The sequence below is a fragment of the Balearica regulorum genome, chromosome 24 (assembly GCF_011004875.1).
Source record: "Balearica regulorum gibbericeps isolate bBalReg1 chromosome 24, bBalReg1.pri, whole genome shotgun sequence".
Lineage (NCBI taxonomy): Eukaryota > Metazoa > Chordata > Aves > Gruiformes > Gruidae > Balearica > Balearica regulorum.
Window position 1 is genome coordinate 2,118,152 of NC_046207.1, and position 14,666 is coordinate 2,132,817.

A 14,666-nucleotide genomic window follows, 5' to 3' on the forward strand; every position below is an offset into this window, starting at 1 on the left:
CCGCTGAGGGCGGGAGAACCGGCGGCCCAAGCGATGTCTAGTGGAGAGAGCCCAGCCAAGGGCCCGGGGGGCGCTGAGGGGCCCGGGGTCACCCCCTGGCACCAGCCAGGGTGGGTGGCTGCAGCCCCGCCAGGCCTTAATGGCCGCCTTCTCCTCACAGCTGAGGGCTGACAGCCCTGAGGGCCCGAACGAGCCCCCACTCCCAGGCTGCTGCCTCGTCCCCGTTAATTAACGCTGAGAAAAGGGCACCGGGGACCGGCTGGGGCCTGGGGAGGGACACCCAGCCCCACGCAATGGCTCCCATCCTCCACCCCACCGCCACCGCGCAATTGGCGGCCGCTGGCCCGGGGCACCCACTGTCACCTCGAATTGGGCCACGTCTGCCCGCACTGAGGCAGCGGTGATGGCCGCAGTGTGCCGGAGGGTCCCCGTGGCTCTGCCTGGCCTGACCATACCCCCCCTGCAGCGGGGACACCTGGGCGCTAGGGACAGGGACATGGCGGTGGCGGCACCCGCAGCGCCTGGGCACAGGGGGGGCCCCCCCGGCACCCCCGGATTCGGGGAGCCAAGTGGGGTGCGGTGGTGTTGGGGGGTGGCAGGAGGACCCCGTCCCCAGGGTGGGGACACTGGGGACACAGACAGCAGACGGGGACAGGTCACAGCTCTGCTTTACCATGGAGTCGCCCCAGGGAGGGGCACAAGGCATCTCCCCCTGCCCCAGCACAGCCCCCCGGCACCGGGCTGGGGCACCCGTATAGACATCCGCGCGTCCTGTACATATATACACGCCCGCGGGGACCCCCGGCCCCTGGCATCGCCCCAGGTGTGGGGAGGCAGCGGGGAGCTGTGGGGCAAAGCGGGGCGCACAGCCAGGGGATGGGGATGCGGGGGCGGGGGGGCAGGGGGGACCCCCAGCCTCTTGCCGGCCCCCAGCCCACCATGGCCCCCCCCAGCCCCGAACGAGCAGCCGTGGGGTGAGCGAATGGGAAAGGGGGAGTTGGGGGTACCAGAGACGGCCTGGACCCCCGCGGGGGGATCCCATGGGGCTGGGGGGCAGCAGGGGGATGCTGTGGGGCACGAGGGCCGTGGGGCGATGCCGTGGGTCCAGGCTCAGTCCGAGTAGATGATGAAGCCGGAGAAGGTGCTGTACTTGTTGTTGTTGCCGCCATGGGCTTTGCCCCCGTCCAGCTTGATGAAGACCTCGTCCCCCGCGTCCAGGTGGAGGATGACGCTGTTGCTGGCGTAGTCGTAGTTCTGGTCGGCGTCCTGCGCGATGGCGCTGGCCCGCACCTGCGCAGGGGACACCCGCGTTACCCGGATCCTGCCCCGTGGGGCTCAGGGGACAGCTGAGCCCTCAGATCCCGTGGGACGCACGGGGTCCCAGCTCACCCGCAGTCAGGGACACCACTCACCAGCTCGGGGGTGGCGTGGGGTGCCCCAGACCCCCACCCGTGGGTGAACGGGTCCCAGATGGCCCAGAGCCTCTCCCTGACCTGGCAGGCTCAGACGTGGGACCACGGCTCAGGGTTCGGATGTGGGACCACAGCTCAGACGTGGGACCATGGTCCTGGGTTCGGGTGTGGGACCATGGCACGGACATGGGACCACGGTTCTGGATTTGGGTGCAGGACCACGTCTCAGACACGGGACCCCAACTCTGGGTTCAGATGCAGGACCATGGATTGGACACAGGACCACAGCTCAGGCACGGGACCCCAGTATCGGGTTCGGGTGCAGAACCATGGCTCAGACGTGGAACCACGGCTCCAGATTCAGCCACGGGACCGTGGCTCAGACACAGGACCCCATCGCCACATTTGGATGTGGGACCCCAGCTCAGACACGGGACCCTGGCTCCGGATTCAGACACAGAACCACATCCCGGACACAGAACCCCGTCTCCCAGCCCAGCCCTGAACTAATTTAATGAACCTGCTGCATCCCCGCACATCTTCCCACGAGCTTCTCCAGGACCACGAGCATGTGGCAAGGGCAGAGCTCTCATCTCCCAAAAATGAGCCCCACCACTTGTCCGGATCCCAATTTGCTGTGGGGCGGGATGTTCCCCCCAGCAAATAGCCGCTCTGGTGCTGGAGAACAAGGCCGGGAGGTGCTGAAAGAGCCGGAGTTGCCATAACCGCCTGGAAAAGAAGCTCCGTGGCTGGAGCCTGCTGCCGCTGCCAAATTATTTGGGTAATCAAATCTACGCCGGTGCCTTGCAGGGAGATCGTGTGGTGCCGGGTGACAGTGACAAGCCGGCAGGTAAAATCCCAAGTGAAATGCAAAAGCAATGCACCGGGGAGAAGATGCTCCTAATTATAACCCACAAGAATGGGCTCTTAATTGGCTCACGCCGGGCAGGGAGGCACTGCCGAGAGGCTGCGGGGTTCCAGAGCTGGCGAGGGAAGGAGGGTGTCCCCATGGATTCCTGTCCTCTGCCCCCCGGGACCCCCATGCTCTCCTCCTCAGGAAACACAGCGGCATCTCCCTGAGTCCACAGGCAGCGTGCGATGGGGTGGTAATGTGCTAGTCAGAGGTTGTTAACTCTGGAACCTACTGATGGCCCAGCGGATGGTCCCATAGGGACCCACGCAGCCATATCCCTCGTGCCATCACCAACACTCACCCTGTAAAAGTCACCCTGTGTCTAACCCACCACCACGAGGGTCCCTGTCCCTGGGAGGGACACAGTGAGTCTCCGCTGGTGAATCACAGCGCCCCAGTCTCTGGGCAGTGCTGCCTCACCTGGGGTCACGCCAAGGAAGAGGAGGGGGGGAAGAAGGAGAACCAGGAAAAAGCATTTGGCGCCGGGCTCAGCCGTTATCGTGTCGTGTCCCCCCCCCGCCGCAGCCAGAGCCGCCCAGCACCATCCGTCTTCCCTCGTTAAGGAGCCGCCTCGTCACCGTGCGCCCGCCAGCCCTTCACGCTAACCAGGGAAGATAAATGGCAGCGCCGGGGCCCGGGCTGAGCCGCTCTTGGCATCACGGCAACAGACGAGGTGGGGGCTGCCACCACGTCCCCCCCGCCGATGGCCTTGTCCCCCTCGTCCTGCTCCGTGCCTCAGTTTCCCCATGCCACGGCCAGGCGCAGCCCCCAGAGGTGGGAACTGGAGGGGACGACACACAGCCCCCGGCCCCAGCAGCTGCCTCCGTTGTGGCGGCTGTCACCGACCCCGGGGATGCTGCTGGGCTGGTGTCACCGGTCCCGGGGACACGGGGCGGGGATGGTCCCCGACATGGCTGGCTGCACCCGAGGGCCGGGGGCTGTCAGGGGAGGGGGGGCAGCGGGGTGCTCCCATCTCCAGGCTTAGCTGCTGGCGGTGACACTCGGTGCCTCGGGGACACCGTGTGCCCCCCAGTGCCAGAGCCACCACGGCCTCCACGGCCCAGGACCCCAAGGCGTGGCAGCGGGTGCCCCCCCAGACCCCCGGGCACAGCAGCGGGTGCCCCCCAGGACCCCCCAGAGCATCCCTGTGTCCCCACAGAGTCCCTCGGGGACCGTCCCCAGGCCCCCACCCACGGGGACCCCCCAGGGCTGTGCCCCCCCCTCAAGTCATGGCACAGCCGCCCCCCCCCCTCAGCTACACGAGGCAGCCGGGACGGCCCTCGCCCCGCCATGGGGACCCCAAAACTGCCCAGCTCCAACCCCCCCCGGCTGTCCATCCCGCATCTCCCCCCCTCCCACTGCCCCACTCCCTGCTAATCTACGGGCTAATACAAATAAGAATAATTAATGCTAATTAACCACCAGAAGCAGCTCCCTCCCAGCGCTGGGGCTCCCCTGGCTCTCATTAACTCCAGCCCCAACGCAGGGGTGATGGGCTGTGCCCGAAACCGGCAGCGCCCGGAGGAAAGTGGGGGGCTGAGGGGGGGCACCCCAAGTTATAATTCCCTTGGAGGATGCCAGGATCGACCCTTATCCGCTGGGAAACCCCCCCGGCACCCCCAGACCCCCCCAGCCTTGCCAGGGATGGGGTATTTTTTGCAACAACCCCCTAATTAACCCCATTTTTTAATTATTTGGGGCATTTTTGGGGTACCTTTTTTAAACTCTCCCGCCGGTGCCAGCCTGCCAAAGTGCTCCCCCGCCTCCCGAGCCGCTTCTTTGTAAATATTGGAGCGGCAACACCTCATTAGTAATTAACAACTGGTTAATTAAGCTGCATCGCGCGCCCGACCAAGCGCGGTTCCTCTTGATGAGGGGCTCCGTAGCTTCTGGAAATTCATCCGGTAGCACCCGGGTGCGTCGATCCCCCACCGAGCTGGGGGGGGGGGGCAGAGCTCGGCGGGGGGCGGGAGGAGGCAGGAAGGTTTTGGGGGGAGTCCCCAAAAATATTTTGGGGGTGGGATTTTGGGGGAGGAAAAAGGGAGTGAGGTGGTTTTTTGGGGGATGCTCGGTCTGGAGTTACACGGATGCTGCTTGGGAGAAATAGTTGGTGGTGCCGAGCGTCGCTGGGACCCCCCAAAAATTGAGACTGGGCGTGGGGAGACAATAAAAAAAAAAAACAATAAAAGAAAATTTAAACTGTTTGGATGGAGAAAAAATGCTGAGCGGCTCCTGCGCCCGCTGCGCTCCCGGCTCAGAGGTTTTCAGAGCCAAAGGGTGAAGCATGGTGGCCGTGCCCGGGCTCCCGCTTCCCCCCCCCCCAGCCTCGGCTTTTTTGGGGGTTGATAACTCAGTTTGGGGTTAATTTGGTGTCGTACGTCCTCAGGACAGGGATGCACCACGGGGGCTTGGTGCCGGGAGAAAATGATGGGAAGCAGGAGCGGGGCGGGATGAATCCCAGCGAGGATGCTGGCCACGGGGACACCCAAGGGAATAGAGCTCGGGTGACATTTTGGGGGCCACGTCTTGTGCCCCAAGTTGTGGCCGGTGGGGGGACACGGTGTGGGAATGGGGCAGTGTTCGGGCACCACCCAAAAACCGCAGGAATGGAGAGGCTGCGTCTCGGGGTCGGGAGGATTTTGGGGTCCGGGGGGTGGATGCCACAGTTGGGGGAGGGGGGCAGGAATGGAGCCAGCCATGGGGTGTCCCCCCCCGACAGTGTCCCCACGCAGCCCAGCTGGGGATGGGAACGTGTCTCCCGACACAGCGGCGGCAGAGCCAGCTCCAGGCTGGGGGTGCAGCACCCCAAAAGTGGGGCAGGCGCTGCCCCCCTCCAGGGACACTGTCCCTTGCAGAGGAGCCCTTTCCCCCCCAGGGAGTCCCCGCGGGGCCGATGGCATGGCTGGGGAGCACAGGGCACCCTGGGGACACAGCGGGGACACCCCAAGACACCCCGAAGGCACGACGGGGCTTGTCTCTGGGACAGGGAAAGGACCGAGGGGACCCCTGGGGACACAGAAGGGCAGCACAGCTACGGTGGGCAGAGCGCCCAGACAGGGCACCCGGAGGAGCATCTCCGGGGATGGGAGAAGGATGGGGCACCCTGGGGATGCACCCGGAGCCCATCGCTGCCACCGGGAGAAGGATGGGGCACCCTGGGGCCACATCTTTGGGGCTGGGAGCAGGACAGGACACCCCGGGGGTGCACCTAGAGCCCATCATCGCTGCTGGGAGAAGGATGGAGCATCCTGGGGGTGCATCCCCAGGGCTGGGAGAAAGACGGAGCATCCTGAGGAGGCACCTCTGGAGCTGGGAGCAGGACAGGGTACCCCAAGGGTGCACCCAGAGCCCATCATGTTACTGGGAGAAGGACAGGGCACCCTGGGGATGCATCTCCGCGGCTGGGAGAAGGACGGAGCATCCTGGGGATACACCCAGAGCCCATCACTGCCACCGGGAGAGGGACAGAGCATGCTGGGGGTGCATCTCTGCGGCTGGGAGAAGGACAGGGCATCCTGGGGATACACCCCCGGGGCTGGGAGAAGGACGGGGCACCCTGAGGATGCACCCAGGGCCCATCATCGCCACTGGGAGAAGGACAGAGCACCCTGGGGGTGCATCTCCAGGGCCAAGGGAAGGACTGAGCACCCCGGGGGTGCATCTCTGTGGCCAGGAGAAGGATGTGGCACCCCAGGGACGCACCCAGAGCCCATCATCACCACTGGGAAAAGGATGGAGCACCCGGGGGGTGCATCTCTGAGACTGGGAAAAGGACGGGGCACCCCAGGGAAGCACCCAGAGCCCATCGTCACCACCAGGAAAAGGACGGGGCACCCTGCGGATGCATCCCTGGGGCTGGGCAAAGGACGGGGCACCCCAAGGACGCCCCCTGAGCCCTTCTCCGGTGCATGAGGGGCAGCGACAGCTCCTGTCCCCACCGCGGGGCTGGTAGCTGGACCCGCCAGCCCTTACCTGGCCGTTCTTGCAGAGGTCGGCCCACATGCTGGTGCCGTCGCCGCCACGCATGAGGACGTGGTAGGTGAAGAAGTAGGTGCCGGGGATGGCGCAGGTGAACTTGCCGGAGGCGGCGTCGTAGCTGTTGCCCAGGTTGGTGACCACATCGTCGAACTTGAGGACCTCGTAGCCCTCGTGGGGGTTCTTGAGGCCGGCGTAGAAGGCGACGCGCGGCACCGTGCTGTAGGTAGCCGCGCTCACCGCACCGGTAGCCCCCGGACCCGGTAATCCCGGGGGTCCCGGTCGTCCCGCTTCACCCCGTGCCCCCGCCGGTCCCGGCGGTCCCGGCTCTCCCGGTGGCCCCGGAGGTCCCGGCTTCCCCGGTCGCCCCGGTTTGCCTTGGGGACCCTGCACCAGGGTGGAGGGCGGCGGGAGGGGGCCGCGTTCGGCCGGCTGCGGCGGGGGGGCGGCGGCGGGGCCGTAGGGCTCGCAGACCATACGGCAGGTCCCCAGCATCTCGTACCGGCCGTCGGTACCGGCCGAGCTCACCAGCACCGGGATGAGCACCACCAGCACCAGCACCATCACCACCCCCGCCGCGGCCGCCAGTAAAGTTTTCCGGCCCAGGCTGAGCCGCCGCCCGGCCGGGGCGCGTTGTCGCCCGGGGGTAGGAATGGTGCCGGTGGGGGGGAGCAGGGCGGCGGCGGCGGGGGGGGGGATGCTCGGGGGTGGCGGTGGCCGCTCCGCTCCGCTGCGCTCCGCTGGCTCCGGTGCGCCCCGGTCCCGCCCAGGCCCCGCCCACTCCACGCCCAGGCCCCGCCCACTCCACGCCCAGGCCCCGCCCACAGCCGCGCCCCCGGTCACGCCCCCGCAGCGCGCTGGGCGCGGGACACGCCCCCTCTGCCACGCCCCCGCCCCCGCCACGCCCCCCCGCAGCTCCCCCCCGCCCCCGCCCGGTGCCGCCCGCGCCCGCCCCACTCGTGACCCCCGGGGTCTCCGTGGGACCCCGGTCCCGCCGGCCCCGGCTGCCCCCCCTGTACCCCCCCCCCCCCCCCCCACCGCTGGGGACCCCTCCGCGGCCCCGTCCCCTCTCCCGGCGTGGACCGTCCCCGCGTGGTCACCCCGAGCCACGCCCTGTCCCCACAGGACCAGGCGGTGCCACCTCCGTCCCCCAGCACCCGGCGGGCACGTCCCCACGGGGCCCGGAGCTCCGTCACCTCCACGAGCTGGTGGCCACGTCCCCAGAGCTGGGGACACCCCTGGGACCCATCACCCGTGTCCCCACGGGGGAAACCCGTGGGTGACTGTCCCCAGAGCATCCCCAGGGCCCTTCCCTCCTCCCTGCCTCGGTTTCCCCTCCCGCGGGGGCCAGGATCTCAGGTCACCCACACTTTGGGACAGCCCAGGTGGCACCCACGGGGCCAAGCACCCGCCACTCAGGAACAGCCGTCGGGGTGAACTGCGGGGTCGCGGGACGGGATGCCACCACCAGTGGTAAAGGCCTCGGTGACAATGGGGCACCCACGGGTGCCATCACGGGGACGGCCGGGCCACGCTAAGGGGTGACAGCCACTGGAAAGAGCCGTCCCCGGGGGGGGGCTGAGCACCGGCGGGCTCGTGACATGGGGACACGCGGCTGCGCCCGCTCCGTCGCCTGCCATCTCCATCAGCCTCGGCGGGGACGGCGGGACATGATGGCAAGTGACAGCCGCCGCCAGCGCCGGGAGTGAGCGAAGGACGAGGGGCCGGGGGGGGGACACGCAGCGGGGCCGGGGAGGGGGACACACACAGGCGCGGAGCCGCCCGGGGGCTGCTCCCAGTGCCGCCCGCCACAGCGGTTTGGTGGCCTCGGGTGACGCCGTTGAGGTGGCATCAACCCTGCTGGCACCTATGGGGTCCGTGGGGTCATTGTGCCCCCCCCACCCCAAAAAATCCTCCACCCTGGGGGTGCGTCCCCTTCCCGTGTCCCCAAACCCAGGGAACACACGGGGGACAGACCCCAGCCCCCCAACCCAGAGGAGGGGGGGACCGAGGGGACACTTGGCAGCCCATCGATCGCCCCTGCGTGTCCCCCCGCCAGCTCCCGCAGAGGCTTTAATTTAATCAGCGTGCAAAAATCAATTAGCCAGCTTTAAGGAGGCAATTATTCCTGGGGGCTTAACGAGGCTTGGGGGGGGGGCACAGATTATTTTGGGGTGGGGGTGCTGCCAGCCCCGTGTGTGCCCCCCAAGCTGTCACTGTCGTGTCACCTGCTCCTTCCCCGGCTGTTTTCTCCACCGTTGTGTCCCCCCCCACACCCGATTCCTCGTTATCTTTTTTAACAAGCGCCTAAAAATACGCCTCGCCGAGGTCACGGGCTGCGTGAGTCACCTGCCAGCGCCGGTGCCGCGGTGGCCCAGGTGGGCAGGGGGCACCATGTGGGGACGGGGTGGCCGTGGTAGGGACATGGGGGGGACACAGGCACCCCCTGGTTACATCAGGGCGTTCGTCTCACCTGGAGGGTTGGGGGACGTCCCTGTGTCCTGGTGGTGGGGCCACGGCCCCAGGTCACCTCATTGCCACAGGCCACCGTGTCCCCACGGCACGGCCACCACCCTGGGACACTGCGTCCCAGTCCCAGGTCACCTCATTGCCACAGGCCACCGTGTCCCCACGGCATGGCCACCACCCCGGGGCACCGCACCACCATGGGCCACCATGGCATGTCATAGCCACCACCCCAGGCTACTGTGTCCCCACGGCATGGCCACCACCCCAGCCCACCACGTCCCCAGACCGTGTCCCCACAGCCCGGCTGCACAGCCAGAATGGCTTCAACGTCACCCTACAGATGGGGACAACACCCCAGGTGACCCTGCCTGGAGCCCCCGGGGTGCTGCCTGTCCCTGTCCCCAAGCCCCGCACGGGGAGGGGGTGCAGCGCAGCGTCCACCTGGGGACGGGCAACCGAGCGGCGACCTCCAAAGGGCCACGTTTGGGAGTGCAGGAGGGCGAAAGGGACAAAGGCGGGAGGTGGCGGCGGTGGCGGCGGTGGCGGCGGTGGCGGTGGTGGCGGCGGCAGGTGGTGGCGGCGGCTGCGGCGGCAGCTCTGCCGTTCCTCTGCAAAGGTTAAGCAAACAGCAGCTCCCGCAGAATCGATGCGCGGCCGAGCCCACGGCTGTTTGCTTTGGCAGCGTGACGCGGGGAGGTGGGTGGGCGACGCCGAGGGGACGCCAGCGGCCGGGGGGGAAGGGGGCTCGATCGATGTTCCGGGGGCACAGGTTGGGTCGGGGGGGGGGATGGGGGGGGGTGGCTGTACCCCCCCCCCCTCCGCCTGCCGCTCGCCGGGGAGCTCGTTAAGGAGGATTTGGGGAAGCGCGGGGGCGTTCGTGGGGTCGGCGCTGCCTCGGTTTCCCCTCCTGGCGCGGCAGGTGCTGCCCGTAGGACCATGCCGGCGGAGGGGGGGACACGGTGCTGGTGGCTCAGCGGTAATTAGGGCTCGGAGCTGGAAATAACTAACGACCCCGACACTGATGAGCTTGGGGAGGGAGCTGGCGTTTGTAAGCTGTCCCCGACGGTTTTGGGTGCTGTCCCCCAAAATCACACTGTGTCCCCAGGAGGGGACACTGGGCTGTGGGCAGTGAGGGCTGGGCCCTTGGCCCCATGCCGGGTGGGCAGGACACCCTGGGGTGCTGGGGCCTGGGCTGGATGGGCTGGGGCAGAGCTGGGAAGACGGCCAGGTCTCCTGAGGCCCACCTGGGGCTTCCTCTGCTGGTTCCCACCACCTTGGTGGCTTCCATCCGTCTGTCCATCATCCATCCACCCCTCCATCCACCCATTTACCCATCCATCCCCCCATGCGTGTGCTCCTTCCCATGCACCCATGCATATATCCAACCATCCATCCATCCGTGCAGTCATCTGCACATCCTTCCTTCTCCCCATGCATGCTTCCATCCATCTCCACATCCATCTAGCCACACATCCATCCACCCATGCATCCACACATCCATCTGCCCACACATTCATCTGCACATCCATCCCTCCACCCATCCATCCCTCCATCCATCCCTCCATCCTTCCTTCCATCCATCCATCCATCCCTCCATCCATCCCTCCCTCCCTCCATCCATCCATCCATCCATCCAGCTCCAGGAGGCCAGGACCACCAGGCTGGCTCCCCAAGGGGGGACACCAGCCACCCCAGCCACACAACCCCCAGAGCTGCATTTCTTCCATCCCTGACAAAGTACACTGTGACCTCCTCATCAGGAGGCGGGGATGATTAAAAGGAGGAATTAACGAGTTTTCCAGGCTGCGGATGCCCGGGGAGATGTGGCACCAGCACAGATCAACACGGGAGCAGGGAAAGGTCCCACGGACCGATCCCGAGGTGGAGATGATCCCGGCAGGAGCCAACGCTCACCTCGTGGTGCCAGGCTGGGGAGAAAATGGGCTCAACCTCCTCAAGGCTGGAGGTGCCTCTGGCCAGGGAGGGGCTGGGAGGTGCCCAGGGCCTGCTTGCTGTGATGAGTGTGTCAGGGCTCAGCGGGGCAGCAGGGAGGTGACACGCAGAGGTGTCCCCACCCAGCGCAGCCCAGGAGATGAGGGACAGGTGAGGATGGGGCTGCAGGACAGAGGTGAAGGCAAGGCTGGACGTGGGCAGACAGTGCTCCTGGTTGGCTGCCTGACTGCTGGCTGGTTGGCTGGTGGCCAGATGGCTAGCTGGCTGGTTGGACGCATGGATGGCTCATTGGCTGGTTGCACACTTGCCTAGAGACTTGGCCAGTAGGCTACCTAGTTAGCCGCATGGCTAGATGGCTAGTTGGCTGGCTGGCAGGTAGATGACTGGCCAATGGCTTGGCTGGCTGGTTGGCCAACTGGCTGGTTGATTTGAAGGCCAGCTGGATGGCTGGCTGGTTGGCTAGCTAGCTGGCCAACTGGCTGGCTGGGTGGTTGGTAGCTGATTGGCTAGCTGGCAGGTGGCTAGCTGGTTGGCCAACTAGCTGGTTGGCTGTTGATAGATGGCTAGCCAGCTGTCTGGCTGGCTAGGTGGTAGGTTGGATGGCTGGCTGGTTGGTTGGCTAGCTGGCCAGTTCGCTGGTTGGGTGGCTGATTGGCTAGGTCGCTGGCTATTTGACTGGCCAGTTGACCAACAGGCCGGTTGGCTAGGTGGCCAGTTGGCCACCTGGCTGATTGGCTGGCCAGTTGACCCAGGGGGCTTGCTGGCTGGCTAGTGGTGGGCTGATTGGCTACCTGGCCAGTTGGGTTAGCTGGCCCTGGGGACGGCGACACGCCAGCACGCCCCAGCCCAACGCCGGGCACCGGCCCCGGTGCAATGGGGGACCCCAGCTGGCGGCAGGGGGGACAAGGTGGCCCATCCCCCCCGCATCCCGCCTCCCCATCCCCGTCACGCTGCCTCTCATCACGGCCGTGGCGGGGACCCGCCACCCTCACCCTCCCGCCGCGCGGCAATTAAGGGCTGCCAACACCGCTAATTAATTAGATCCTGGCTGACGGGGCTGGCTGGTGAGTGATGGGAAAGGGCCGCTCGCCTGGCAGCGGGATCCGGCTGCGGGGATGGGCTCGGGGACGTGTCCCCCCCCCCATGGGGACTTGGGCTGCTGGGACCCGCTGTGCTGTCCCCAGGGTGCCCCACGCCGGTGGGGACGGGGTGTGACACAGCCGGGGGTGCGCAGTGACAGCGGGTGACGGCCCACAGGATGCGCAGGGAGTGGTGCTGGGGGGTATCCTGCACAGTGACGGTGACACTGGGTGACACCCGGTGGGCCACGCAGTGACAGCGGCACTGGGTGATACACTGTGGGACGGCAGTGACGGTGACACTGGGTGACACCCCGTGGGCCACGCAGCGACAGCGGCACTGGGTGATACACTGTGGGACGGCAGTGACGGTGACACTGGGTGACACCCCGTGGGCCATGCAGTGACATAGCACTATGTGACATCCTATGCACCAGGCACTGACGGTGACTCTGTGTGACAACCCACGGGAGCTGCAGTGACACTGCGTGGCAGCCGGCGGCCCCGCGGTGACAGTGACACCCTGCGCACTGCGCAGTGACAGTGACACCATGTGACACCCCAGGGAGCAACAGCGACACTGTGCAACACCGCAGGGCTGCGCAGAGCCACGTGTGACACGAGTGGGACAGTGCGGCCACGGTGACACTGTGTGACGCCCCTGGGGACCTGCAGTGACAGCAACACCGTGCCACACCCCAGGGACCACGCAGGGACGGCGACACCTGTGACACTGGTGCCACGCAGTGACACCACACTCAGCCCGTCCCGCCTGTCCCCCAGGGCGTCGTGGCCCCCACCCAGCCCACGCTTGGGGACCATCCCCACTGGGGGACGTCACCCTGTCCCACAGCCCCGTGGGGGAGACACCTGCCAGCTCCCGGACGTCTGCACAGCCCCTCACCTGCCCAGCGGGTGCCCCCTGATGGGTGCTGGGGAGGGAGCGCCCCCGGAAAGGGGTGCTCCGGGGAAGGGAGTGCGGCGGGAGGGGTGGCCGTTTATCATGAGCCCCCGACAGCCGCAGCGTAATTGATCCAACCGCCAATTTGCAGCAGTTAAATATTTGGCTTGCGCACGGCGTGGGGCCGGGCTCCCTGCTCAAACAGCCCCTGGCGCGGAGACCGATGGGCCGCGGCGAGCGGCTGCTCCAGACGCTGCCCGATCAATGGCAGGAGGCGCGGCGAGCTGGGGCGGCCTCAGCGAGCAGGGCCAGGGAAGGGGGGGGAACACGTGCCGGCGCTGGGGAACACGGCGCAGTACCCCTGGGCCCGTGCCGGCACCCGCGGGCCATGGCAGCCCACGTGGAGGCAGCATCTGTGTCACGAGCGCGGGGGTCTCGGCCAAGGTGTCCCTTCCCCCCCGGCTGGATACGCGCTGCCCTTCAGGCCCCCTCCGCAGCCATCGATTGAGCTGTCGATGCCACCCAGCAGCCCACGGAGCTGTCACCGGTGGGGGACGGCTGCAGGCTGAGCCACGCGGCCACCGCCGCAGACGCAGGGTGTCTGGCCAACTTGTCCCCAAGGGGGTTTGGCTGGGGGGGTGGCAAGGAGTGGCACCCAGGTGGGGCTGGAGCTGCCGGGGCTGGGTACCACGTGGCACCCACGGGAGGGACATCAGCACCCATGGGAGGGATGCCAGCACCCACTGGAGGGACTCAGCGGCCAAGCCCCAGACTCAGGAACCCTTCCTTGTGGGTGCCAGTGCCCAGGACCCCGGGGGCTCAAGCCCCAGCTCAGCCCAGGGCACCAGGCTCCCCCCCCCAGCCCCAGCCGCACCGTGGGGAGCCCGGTGCCTCACCGGCCCCCTGAAAGCACTCGTTCCCTCAGCCCCGCTAAACTCGTTAGCGGCTGGCAAACGTCAGCAGGGCAGGAGCGAAGCGCCAAATGCGATTACGGTGCCCGTCTCGCTTTCTCCTTCTCCCCCCCCCCGGCCTCATCGCAGCCCCATTTATCGCGGAGGCGACGAGCCAGGAGGGAGGAAGGCAATCAGAGCTTATCTCGGGCTGAGACCGTCCTGCTCCAGCCCTGATTTATGGCTGGCTGCGAGGGACTCCCGGCATCACCACGGCAATCAAGGGAGCATTAAAAAGCAGGGGAGGGGACCGGTGGAGGGTTATCGCTTGGCATATGGCTCCCCCCCTGCAGCACAGCCTGAAAAGTTGGGGTACCCAGGGCATGCGCCCCAGCTCGGGGATGCTCTCCTGGGGCACAGGGACCACCAAGTCTCCCCAGGCGAGCGAGATGTGGGACCCCCGGGTGCACGGCTACGCTCAGAGGAGGGTGCAGGGGGTGGGAAGGGTGCTCGGGCCCAAAAAGGGGTATGTGCTGGCTGGGCAGGGCTGTGACACCCCGGGAAAGGTCCCTGTGCCCAAAGGCTGGCACTGGGGACAGCGAGGACGCCCCCTCACTCTGCTGCATCCCTGCCCGCTGCACCAGCAACCACAGGCAGGAGGATGGGTCGGAGCCCAGGTATGCCGGAGGAGCCCGGGGACCGCCGCGCGCAGGGGCTGGCAACACCTTTTTTCTCAAAACACCAGGACGGGAGGCAGCAGCAGGATGGGGGGGGGATGGCAGCAGGATGGGACTGCCCCAAGGGAAAAGCACCGACCACAGAAAACCACAGCAAGCCCTAGGATCGCATCCCGGGAAGCCAGACCCGCACTGTGGGGTGCCTGGAGCCCACCCAAAGCCATAGCCCCCCCACAGTGAGCTCATGGCAGCGGCCGACGCTCCAAGAAGCTCCCTGGGACCGGTTCAGGGATGCGTACTAGGGAAAAAGCACGAGCACGCTCGTCAGCTCTGCTTGCGTGCAGTGAACTTTACAGAGCGCAGCCGTGCCCCGGCATAGGAACGACCTGGGAGCGGG

General features: G+C 67.0%; 1 protein-coding gene across 1 annotated transcript; it reads right to left on the reverse strand.

The window, feature by feature from the left end:
• Positions 1-652: 652 nt before the first annotated feature.
• Positions 653-7,066, reverse strand: C1QL1 (complement C1q like 1). The gene is made up of 2 exons (XM_075775207.1): positions 6,298-7,066; positions 653-1,290 (listed from the first exon to the last, which is right to left on the reverse strand). The coding sequence occupies exons 1-2, from the start codon at positions 6,862-6,864 to the stop codon at positions 1,111-1,113; spliced, it is 747 nt and encodes a 248-aa protein (XP_075631322.1). The 5' UTR covers positions 6,865-7,066; the 3' UTR covers positions 653-1,110.
• Positions 7,067-14,666: the final 7,600 nt, after the last annotated feature.

Excerpts from the sequence above, each read along its gene's own strand:
- C1QL1 (XM_075775207.1), bottom strand. The coding sequence starts at position 6,864 with ATGGTGCTGGTGCTGGTGGTGCTCATCCCGGTGCTGGTGAGCTCGGCC. Across the intron at positions 1,291-6,297 it reads ACCTCTGCAAGAACGGCCAG|GTGCGGGCCAGCGCCATCGC; the intron begins GTAAGGGCTGGC and ends TCCCCTGCGCAG.